At 37.7% G+C, this 10990-nt stretch overlaps 1 protein-coding gene across 1 annotated transcript; it reads left to right on the top strand.

Annotated features, from left to right (window-relative positions):
• Positions 1-821: 821 nt before the first annotated feature.
• On the top strand, positions 822-10324 carry LOC104399905 (chromosome unknown open reading frame, human C7orf57; the record flags this gene model as incomplete). The annotated part of the gene is made up of 6 exons (XM_010022727.1): positions 822-1005; positions 1780-1888; positions 2013-2175; positions 6850-6950; positions 8023-8159; positions 10265-10324. Coding segments are annotated over exons 1-6 (754 nt in total), but the record flags the coding sequence as incomplete, so codon positions are not given.
• Between the last annotated feature and the right edge of the window lie 666 nt (positions 10325-10990).

The raw sequence follows: 10990 nt of genomic DNA, 5'->3' as shown, positions 1-10990 counted from the left end.
TGCAGTTTCTTATGGACCAATTAGTGAAGTGACAGGAAGCATAGTCTAATGTTTCTTTGCGCCTGATACCAAGGAGAGTAAGTGCTTTGGGTTATTATTTCTTTGAGATGACTTGCAGCATAGCTAACACTTGTGTGTACCTAAGAGCTTCTTAATAGGCTGCCTGCTTTAAGATAGTTTACTTACACCTATGAAACAGCATTTGATGCACTTGAAGTAACTCGGTGAGTGTCCTGTGGCATAATTCCTTAGACTGTCTTTTTCTTCCTTGTCTGCCACTGTCTTTTCCCATTAATGAAGGTTTATTTTTGTTTTCTTTTTGCTCACTACAAGTTGAGAAAGTAATTTATCTAGAGATTGGGTGTTGTTCAGGTGTTGTGGAGGGGGGATTTGGTTTGACTGTTCTACAAGTAAAGACCTGCAAACAGACAGGTACTGTCTTTGCTTTTGTTAATGTGTGAGGAGGAAATGGAAACAAAGGCTTAAGTGCTTCTTGCTGTCTGTGCCTCTTGCTGCTCTTGGTGTCCTCGGAAATAGTCTTCTGCATGAAGATGCATGGTCCCCTGTATTAGAACACCCTATTGTGAGACTTGAATGCTGTTTCAAAACTGCAACCAGTGTTCCCTTGTTGCATCTGATCCTCTATATGTTGTGTTTACTATATTCCCCACAATAAGCAAGCCTGGTGTTCTGTCTCAAAGCTGAACAATGCAGCAAGTTCCAGGTGGGCTCGATTTGTTAGTTGTCTAAAATAGGGATGCTAGCAGTTAGGTTTTACCACAAGTATTTTATTTTCCATTATCACAGGTCAGCTATACCACATGCCACTAACAGGACCAGAGAAGTCAGTAACCTTGAAGAGCCCCCTTCCTCCAACGTCCCAGATTCCAGGTCTTGGTGACCTTGCAAAAGCTCCCCATGAAGTGCCATCCAGGTGCCGCAGGAAGTGGATCAAAGAGACAGATTCAACTTATGTCAGGCTGGCAAAGCAAGGAGGCCAACCTGGTGGGTGTCTGTTTTGCTCATTTGGTTTTCCTTTGTTTTCCTTGGCTTTGCTTGGGTGTGGTGGTAGGAAATGCCTGTAGATACTACAGAAGAATCCTCTGGAGTTTTGAAGTTAAATGAAAATTTAATGAGCAATGTCACCTTGTCAAGACATCCTTGCAGTTTGTTGTGTATAGGTTGCTTTTATCAAAATGCGTAGTCTTGCACTGTGTTAGATCTAAGCAGATGATGACAGTTTAGTTCCATTTGAGTGTGGTCTTTACCATCTTTGCTTGAGCTATTTAAGTATCAGTCTGGTGAAAATGATGTCACAAAAAAGCCTCATCAGAGAACTTGGTAGAGGTTTATAAAGTGGTTTTTTTTTGTTTTTTTGTTTTTTTTTTTGTGATGATGTTCAGTTTGTTAGTGCTGTACATTTTTGTTCTTGTATCAAGGGGATCTGTGGTTTTGTTATTTCTTTTACCTAAGAAGGAAGCTTGAGGAACTTGAGCAGGTGGCCTGCATGTGCGCTCAGAGCAGGGTAACAAACCCAGAAATAAGAATTAACAGACCAGTAGAAACATGTCAAAGCATTTAGAGCAAGATAAACAAAGTACTAATGGAATGTAATGCTGCAAGGTTCTGACTATCCATTTTATGAAGGGAAACAAATGCTCCTTACTGAATAAAGCAAGTGCTTCTTCCTGATAAAACAGCAACCTGAAAACAAAGGTAATGCTTTTACAACCACATGAGAAGTCAGAAAAGTAGCAGCTTTTGTCTTTTTCTCTCAAGACCTACTGAAGCACTACACTGCTGTGACAAGTAAGTCCTCTCCAGTAGCATATGCTGCGCCTGACTGGTACTTGCACTGCTCCGATCCCCCAGCGACCAGTAAGACACGGTAAGTCTGCTGAGACCTTGCATAACTTCTTGGGTTCTCCACTTGTTAGTGTTTTAAATGCTTTTGTACTAAAGTGGAAGATACGTATCCCTTGTATAAACAAGTGTTAAATCTTTGCCTGCAGGAGCTATGTTTCCTCTCTACCAGATTATATAATTCACAGAGAGTTTAAGGCTGATGAACATTGTGGTAATCGTTATGAGATAAGAAGAGGTCCTTTTGATTTTGATACAAAAAGTGTTTGGCAGCGGGATGCTGAGGACAAAGAAAAGGCAGAGAAAAAGAAGGTATGATGGGGAGGCACTCTGTCACTTGCTTTGTTTGTAGACCTTGTGGTCTTCTAGCTGGGCCTGTGGGCCCTTATAGGAGCGAAGCTGTAGTCCACCCAAGCTTATGTATTCTGGAAACAATTTTTATATTGTAGTTAAATGAGAAGAAAGGCATGTTTCTCTTAAGTGCTGTAAGTGTAGCATAAGAAACAGAAGTGCAGTTTCCAATCACATTATGTGGTGCATATACTAAAGTGTGAAACAAAGCCAGTAGTTAGTTTCTATCTCCTTATGCTTTGTTTCCCCTACAGTTCAGTCTTGGTGAAAAGAATTCTTGCTAAGTAATCTTGGGGAAGAAGAAATGAGAAGGAGAAAGGAAGGGAAGAGTGTTCCAAAAAAGGAGTTGGTTTTAGTTTAAGATGCAAGAGAGACCCCAAAGAGACTGCACTAGCTGTCTTTGAATGGAAGATGTATCCAAGACAAAATATGTATAGCACAAGCTATGTCCAGAACAAACCTTTCTGTGGTGATCTTGGCATTTTGTCCAGGAAACCTCTCTCCTGTCTTCCCTCTTTCATCCTCCATGCTGTTGCCCATTTTAGAAGTTGAAGCCTTATGGTTTTATTAATATCTTCTGTAATCTTGGCTGTCTCATTTACTGTAGGTCTTTGGAGTATCCATGGAAAGGCATTTGATGTACTTGAACAGAGGGGAGGATGTTGCATGTTTTTGGAAAAAAAAGTTCTTAGCTTTTGCTGAGATGAGTAACTAGTGCAAATTCAGAATGATGGTGTGTGCAGATGGGAACACCTCATTACTGAATAGGTTAGGGAATGTTTACTTAATCTGTGGAAACAGGCAAATGAGCAATGTATGCTTACACTATAATATGCCTGGTGCTTGTAGGTGAATCTTTTTTTCAGAGATTTAAGGCACTGAAAATGGAAACTTGGCTTGCCATGGGGTCTCTTAAAAGATTGAACTAATATCTTCAGTGCTCTAAAAAGTCAACCTTTGGTAACCATAATTCAAGTCCATGTGGTGACTGGTAAAGTGAGACTGAGGTCCATTTCTGTTTGTGTGGATTGTGATAAAGACACAGTTTCATTCAGTCATGTGAATGAAAGTTGCCATATGTTTTATTTATCACCATATAGAAAGTGAAAATATGTTATATATTCAGCTCAGATTCAAAATCTGCTGAGGCCCTGATATATAGTTTACACTGCTCTTCTGGAAGCTGAAGTTGATTTTTTCTGAGGTACTAAATCTAGCAAATCTTTTTCCTTAGGATTACGTGCCTGACAAGGCAGATTCTGTGTCTCTAGCTTTAGCTTTACCTTTACCTCCACACCACCACCTCTGGAATGGTTGTCCTTCATAGTACCTTTCTTGTACCTTGAAAAGTGTCTTGTATATCTTGAAACATCGCATGATGCTTCCTCCACAGCTGCTTCTTGTACCTCCTTTTGCAGGAGCTTTCTATCCTGTGCTTTCAGAACCTGTGCTTTCAGACTACCCTTCTGAAGAGTCTTCAAGTGAGGCAATGGATCTAGCCCTGTCAAACAGTCTTGACTTTATTTTTCTTACCGTACATGTTGCATGTTGAAATGCAAGAGATGTATTCCAAAACACACAAATTTCTAAGGAATATTCAATTAATTCATTTGACTATGTGATTATACTGCAGCAGCAAACTACCTCAACTATTGAGGCTGAACACACTGAAAATATTTTTCAGTCTAGTCTGACTAAGCAGTTGCTCAGAAGACACATTCATGATGCAGTCATGGAGATAAATCCCACAGGGTGCCCGTAGGGACAAGTGCAAAAACATTTTAACCTCTAAGGGTACCTCTTCAACTCAGTTTGGAAAACATCATTCCCAAGTGAGGCCTTCCTTGCTCTGGAACTTTAAGCCTTTATGCCACTTTGTTCTGAAGTATTAGCATCTCCACAGTTCCTCGTATTATGGTTGTCAGTGTGCAGAGGAGATCAGGAGGACCATTACATGATTCTCTGTGCCTTGGGATGGGTCCTGTACTTCCTCCCTAATACCTTAATCACAGGGATAATTTTAATTCTTCTGGGAATTTTGCAGCAAAATGCTGTAAAGAGGCCTTAGTGCATGAAGGATTTAGCCTTTGAGCTCATGGCAACATGATGATCTACTAGCCCAGGTGGAAGCATCCTTTTGCTTATGTATCATATGAACCAGCTGGGTTGGGCTGAAAATGCTATGACCTTAAGAAAAAGGCAGATCTGTGTATGGGTGAGAGATTGTAGGAAGGTTGTATCATGGTTAACATCAACATTAGGCAGTCTTCCTGCAGCATCAGGATTATTACTTCATGTCTGAAGGAATCCCTTTTAGTCACTTGCCTGAAATGTATGTGTATATACACATACGTATATATGTATGTGCTGTAGCAAAAGATTTACTCATCTGAGGTCTGCATTTTACCTTGGAGAGAGATTTGGAATGTAATCTAGCATTTTTCCCTTGATTGCAGGGGAGCCAGGACTTGATCTGGAGGCTTTTAGCTTTCCATGTTAGCAGCAGGTATCTGTTGTTGTTCGTATACCAGCCAGGCACAATACATATCACATTTCATGTTTCTTGAATCTGAGAGTAATAAATGTGTATGTATAATAAATGTAGGTAGTAATTTTTAGGGTACGTCACTGCCATCTCTTCGCAAAGAGAGAAAATGCTTTATAAACTGAGAGCATGCAAAAAATGTCTTACATAGTTTGCTTTATCTAGGTAAGTTGTTGGCTGTAAAATAGAGGATTGTAAAAGTGAAAATGCCTCCTCAGCTGTAATTGTTGGGGTGTGGTGGGACAAGGGTCTGCTTTTAATGCTGAATTTGTAACAAAGCAAAGTAGCAAACAGCACCTGGCAGGATTGCAGGTGCCCTCCAAAGCCAAATTCTGATCTGTTCCCTTGCTCCTTTTGTCATTCATCAGCTGATTTGACAGTAGAGAATGTTTTGATACCTGCAATTTATGCTAGTCTGTCTCATTTAATATCAAGAAAAGAGAGAGGACATGTTAAACAATATGACAGACATGGTAGCAGCCTTCAAATCTTTTCTCATTGCCTTTTTTTTTTGCTTGACTTTAGTTTGAGAGTTTGGCCTTTGTCTATCTTTAGTCAAAAATCTCTTTATGCTTCCCCCCTCTCCCTGCCTTTTAATTAACTTTTTAATTATTAGACTTCCTTTTCTAGTGCTTCTTTTCAATGCCAAGAGGAGTCTCTTGGCATTGTATCTTGCCTGTCAGTTTTTCTGTGTTGCCCTGTGTGCCATCATGCCTTCAATATGTGACAAAAGTTACCAGAGTTTGGTGATTTCTACTTGTCTTATTAAATTGCTTATATAAGTTGAAACTAATAAGTAACTGGCCTGGATCTGAAACTTCCATGGTATGTCAGATCTGAAATGGTGCAGTTTAATGGTAGATTGAAGACAGTACTGTCATTTTTTGCACAATAGGATACCATTTCTGAAATATAAAGGACATAGGCTGCTACAGCAGAGAACAGTGTTAGTGGATTTGAAAAGCAGTTCTGAATAACTAAAGCATTTTTTAACCTCCAGGTTGGACAACAGACTCCCCTCTTCATCCAACATCACTGCATGCTCTTGCTAGTGTCAGCTCTTCTTCTTTGTCAAGTGTCCCAATTTTTCATCTTTTTAAGCTTACACATAACATCAGTCAGTCTGAAATCTGACAACCTATCCACTTATTCTTTACTAGATTCTGGAACTTTTCTTTGGGTGAAATTCTGTTTCCATTGAAGTCTGTAGGGATTTCAGCACTGACTTAACACATTGGTTTACGTAGATGTCATGGTTCAGAATCAGTAGAACTGTCTGTCTTAGGCTTCACTTTCTTTCAGAAAATAATAAAACTTACACCCTCTGAACATTCAGGTCTGCTTCTTTTAGTGGCTTCTTAATTAGCTCACTGATAAGATGTACTCAAATACCATTATACTTTTCTTTGCTCTCTTTTCTTAAATGTGCACAGGCTCCTTGAGCAGCGTGTGGTGTGTTTACATCTACTTTGGAATCTTCTTCTCATGGATGTTTTCATGGGAGTTGTTTTGTGGTGTTTGATAACGGTGCATCTAACTTTTGCATTCTGTTCATAATTTTTTGCTCTGTTAACTGTGTTGCAGTAGGTATGTCGATGTAGGAGGAAAATATCTTTATCCTTAATGTATTTTTAGATTTACAGAGCAATACATTTCACTTCCAGTTTCTCTGTCCTGAATTTTTAAAATAACCTGCAAGTAATATCTCTTATCTGACTGGGATGTTTTCGTACACAGCATACAGAGAAATGAGCCAACATAAGAGGTTGCAATAGGTAAGTTTAAATTTGAAGCTTAACTTAGGGTAGAGGTGTACCGAGAGGGGAAAAGCTTGTGGAGAGCACATTTTGCTTTATTGACATACGGAACAAACAGCTGATCTCATCTAGAATAACTGACTAAGGTTCTGTGTTATCTTTTGCTATTTTTTATGGCCCTCTACTCTTACTTGAGGAAATAATACAGATAAGATAATGAAATTTGACAAGACTTGGGGCCTTTAATATATCCTTCACTTTTGAAGGTTATGTTATCATACAATCTTGGTTATTTTTATCATAACTCCTTTTATTAAGTTTTCTCTAACACAGGTAAAGCTCCCAGCTATAAATCCTAAATATCCAAGCAGAATGCCAAATGTTTCTACGAACAAGGAATTTAGCGGGGAAAAAAAGCTTTCCTTCCCACCTATGTAAGTAGTATGCTTCTGAAATTTATTAAACTCCTAAGCCTGCATGTATTCATGCATGCAAGTAATATTACTATTTGTGAAAGTGCAGATTAGTGGCTATGTGTATGGGCTTTATGGATCCTTACTGCTACTAAACTTGCTATTATCTGTGGTGTTTTAGTTGTTTGTAAAACTATTTTAGTAATAGCACTTTAACTCATACAGAAAAGCTATTCAGTTTAACTTTGCTTTAGGAAAACTATGCGTACGGTTGCATGTCTTCATGTAGCATGCTTTTATTGTACTCTAAATTGTCTGGGTTTTGTCTTCAATGCCAGTGTACAGGTTCAAACAATAATGTAAGTTGTTAGTTCTGTAAGCTGGGTTACAGACACACAAGTGGGACTACTATTTTAAGAAAACACATAAACTGTAGCCTGTATAAGAACAGTCACAGCACTGTAATGAACATGGAAGATAAGTCTTTTAAGCAAATTACGTCACCTGTGATGTGATGTAGTCACATCTGCTGTGTGCGAAACTGAATCGTTCCTGCGTTCTTTGTCTTAAAAATTGATTGCGCAGTCATCAGTAATCCCAGTATGTTTTAGAAATATATTAATGATGCAAAACAAATTATTAAACTGTCTAATGAGCAAATCCGTGACAAAACTGCACCTTTGCGCAGCACATAATGAGTATTGTCAGCCTTTTCTGCTTACACGTTCTTTGTGTGATTCTCATTTTTCACTTTATTTCCCCTCTTTAGACCAGAACTGTGTAAGTATTACATGTGTAAAATTCCAGTGAAATGATGGCTCTTCTCATGTAAAAACAACACATTAGTGAATCAGGTGTAGTTGTATGCTTTGGGTTTATTTTTATTTAGTTTGGCTTTGTTTTGTTTGTTTTGGTGTGGTTTTTTTTTTTGCGTTTGGGTTTTTTTTTGTTTTTCCCTTTGATTATTACATGTGGAATATGTTTAGTTATTTATATAATTATAAGGCTTTCTGTGCAAAATGAAATTTTCGCACCCATTCCACATTTTTGCTTACTTACACTATTGTTTTCCTTAATATATTCGGATTTACAGGCCTGCTCAGAGAAAAAGTGAAGCAGTAAACTTTAGCAAATTAATTAGCAATGGTTATGGGACTGACTGGCTTCAGCAGCATACCAGAAGGGACAAAAAGATTCAAGAAATACCAGAAAATAGTGATCAGTCCAAAGGTAACATTTTTGAAAGCTGGTTTTTTAAAGTGAATTGCGATCTCAAGGTAACAGCAGAGGGCAGCATGAATCATTTCTGTGGTTGTCTTCGGATATGGTGAGATAACTGAATTACTCTGCTTAGCTTACAATTCCCTATGAGAAGCTAAAGAGAAGAGTGCTCCTGTTTCTAGTCAGTGAAGGCAGGGACTTAATGGATTTTTTCATCTTTGCAATTGCAGAAGTATGCTCAGTTCTAACCCAGGAGTTTCTGTGTTTTTGTAAAATGTTGCAAAGACACAACCGTCCTTTGCCTAAATTTAAGCAAAATAAAATATTTGTTGCCTATTCGTTGTGAATTGTCTTTGGCCCCTAATATTTTTCTGAAAACTGTTTTGTCAAATGTCATTGATACTCGTGTTTAAGAAATAGAGCACTGTTCATAAAAATTGGTCAAAATACATATGTATGTGCATTGTTAAAGACAGTAGCACGCAACAGTTTTATTAGAGAGAAAAAAGTTATCCGTACTATCTCAAGCCTTTCTTTGTCATGCACAATGGCCATAACTATGAAAGACATCATCTGAAAACACTTAAGGAGAACGATTAAAGGGTGGGAAATTCCCCTTACTTCTGTCAAAGACCTTTTGCTTAGACTTTTTACAGTGGCTTGGTAACCATGGAGGGTATATCAAATTCCTATAGCAACCTTTTAAAATGCTATTGAACAAAGAGGTTGCAACCTCTAGAATTTTATTTATTTTTTGTTTGTATCACTGAATGCTTTCGTATACACTAGGGAATGCCGTGACTTCCTTGACCTTAGTATATCAATGTGTGAAAGTCATAGAGGACAGTTAATTTACTTTATGTGACACCTGAGCACTTCCTGAATTCATTGTGTCTTCCATCAATACAGCTACAGTAATTTTGTTATTGTGTGTGTTTGCTGGACCTCTTCCTCCAGATGAGTATCAGAAGAAATCAGGCAAACAAAACTAGAAGTTGTGTGTTATTGTTCAGAAGAAAAACTGGTATAAAACTAAGGGATGAAACCAGATCTCAGTCGGGACCTGAAAGAGGGTTCATGACTTTGAAGAGTGGCTTCTCAGGTTAATTTAAGTATCCAAACTCTGGTCATGCAGAGATGCTGCCTTAGGAGGTGCAATGACCTAACAATTCAACTGTGGAGCCTAAAAGGGCTCTTCCTTAGCATGAAAGAAAATCTTCATTATTCTTTTGTTTTCAGATGCTATTGAACTTTCTTGTCCCTTTCTTTTCCATTATCATAACATTAAAGGATTTTTGATTTTGAAACCTCAAGTTCATTCGTTTAGTGATAGTTGATTTCTTTAATGTGAAGTGTGCCTCTAATGGGACATTTGGTGTATAAAGAAAGCTGAAGGTTTTTCAGAGTAATATTGCATACTGGTTTGATTATACCACCTATTCATAGAGGCCAGAATGATGGGTATGTTGTAAAGACTGCTGAAAAGCCAGTGTGCTGCATAGTTGAATATATAGATACATCTTATTTTTGAGATGATTTTCTTTTACAAATTCTTAGATAATACCTCCTGCTTTGCTTTTACTGCCCTCCTTTGTCAGTCATAGCTATTCCAATTGAGATAGATTCTGTATCTCAATGTAGAAGGAAATTTTTGTTTTTTTTAAATGTTCTTAACACTGTGGTTTCATCCAGACATGTACTTTGATTCAGTTTTGACCTTTTTGTTCTTTCAGGTATGTGCTGAAGGTGGTGCTTGTATTTTCCCACTTGTAGTTTTGTCTGCTCATCCAAAGCAATTGGCAGCATGAGCACCTTGCAGCTCCCGGTTGAGATGGAGCTTTCTTGGTTATCTCTTGTGCAGGATAAGTCCAGGACATCAGACAGGAGATACATCCCCTTCTGTATGTAAATCTATAACCTATGTGTGCTGGGTTACAGATTTACATCGTATGTGCAAACCTTGTAGGTAGCTTCTCTATCTTGTTAGCTAAAACTTAAAAGTACTGGAATTTGTATGCATTTTGATGCGAGAGAGAAACTAAAAATTTTAGTTGACCTTTTTATTCTTACAGTTGAAGTTATCTGAAGAACTTTAATCTTTTTTTTCATTGCAGATTCAGAGCCATCAGAGTCTGAATCAGCACCTACAAGCAACGAGTCAAAGCCACTGCCAAGTTAGGATATATCCTTAAAATCCCATGAATAATTGAATATTTATTATAAAGCCCTTTAGAAAGTGGATGCAATTTCAATATTATATTTTTTGCTAATATTATGAAAAGTGAAGTTTCTTAATAAGTAAATGGTAATTTTTAGTCTTCTTTTCAGAGTGCACTGAGTACCTTGTATACCTTTGAATCCAAGAGCTGAAGATTTTAAAATGTATAACTGAATATACATTTATTTGAGCAGAATGTTTAGAGGATTTCCCTTAATATTGCTTTTCTTTAGAACCTTGTTATGAAAATTGATTGGAAATAGGTAAATCTGTTGCTAATCTGAACCCTCAAAATTTTCAGTGAAAGTTTTACTGTTGTTGTTAGACCCAGCATCTGAGTCCATCTTTGTTCATTATAACCAATAATTCAACTAAGTTGTATTTACAAAAATAAAAGTCTAAAACATATGACAATACCTGAAAGTACAGTTATTGGTTAATCAGCAAACCTTTCCAACTATTAAAAAAGCTTACATCAAGCTGTATCTGGAGAGGAGGAGGGAATTACTACCTTGAATCTGTTTTCACTCACGATTTGTATTGTGGATTATGTCCAGATACATTGAAACCATTAATTTTGCTGTGAAAGCTGAGCTTTTGGTGAAATCTACAGTTCCAGGCC

Source organism: Nestor notabilis, unplaced genomic scaffold (assembly GCF_000696875.1).
Source record: "Nestor notabilis isolate BGI_N333 unplaced genomic scaffold, ASM69687v1 scaffold12369, whole genome shotgun sequence".
NCBI lineage: Eukaryota > Metazoa > Chordata > Aves > Psittaciformes > Psittacidae > Nestor > Nestor notabilis.
Note: the sequence above shows the minus strand (reverse complement) of the source record. Positions and strands in the feature narration are given on the sequence as shown.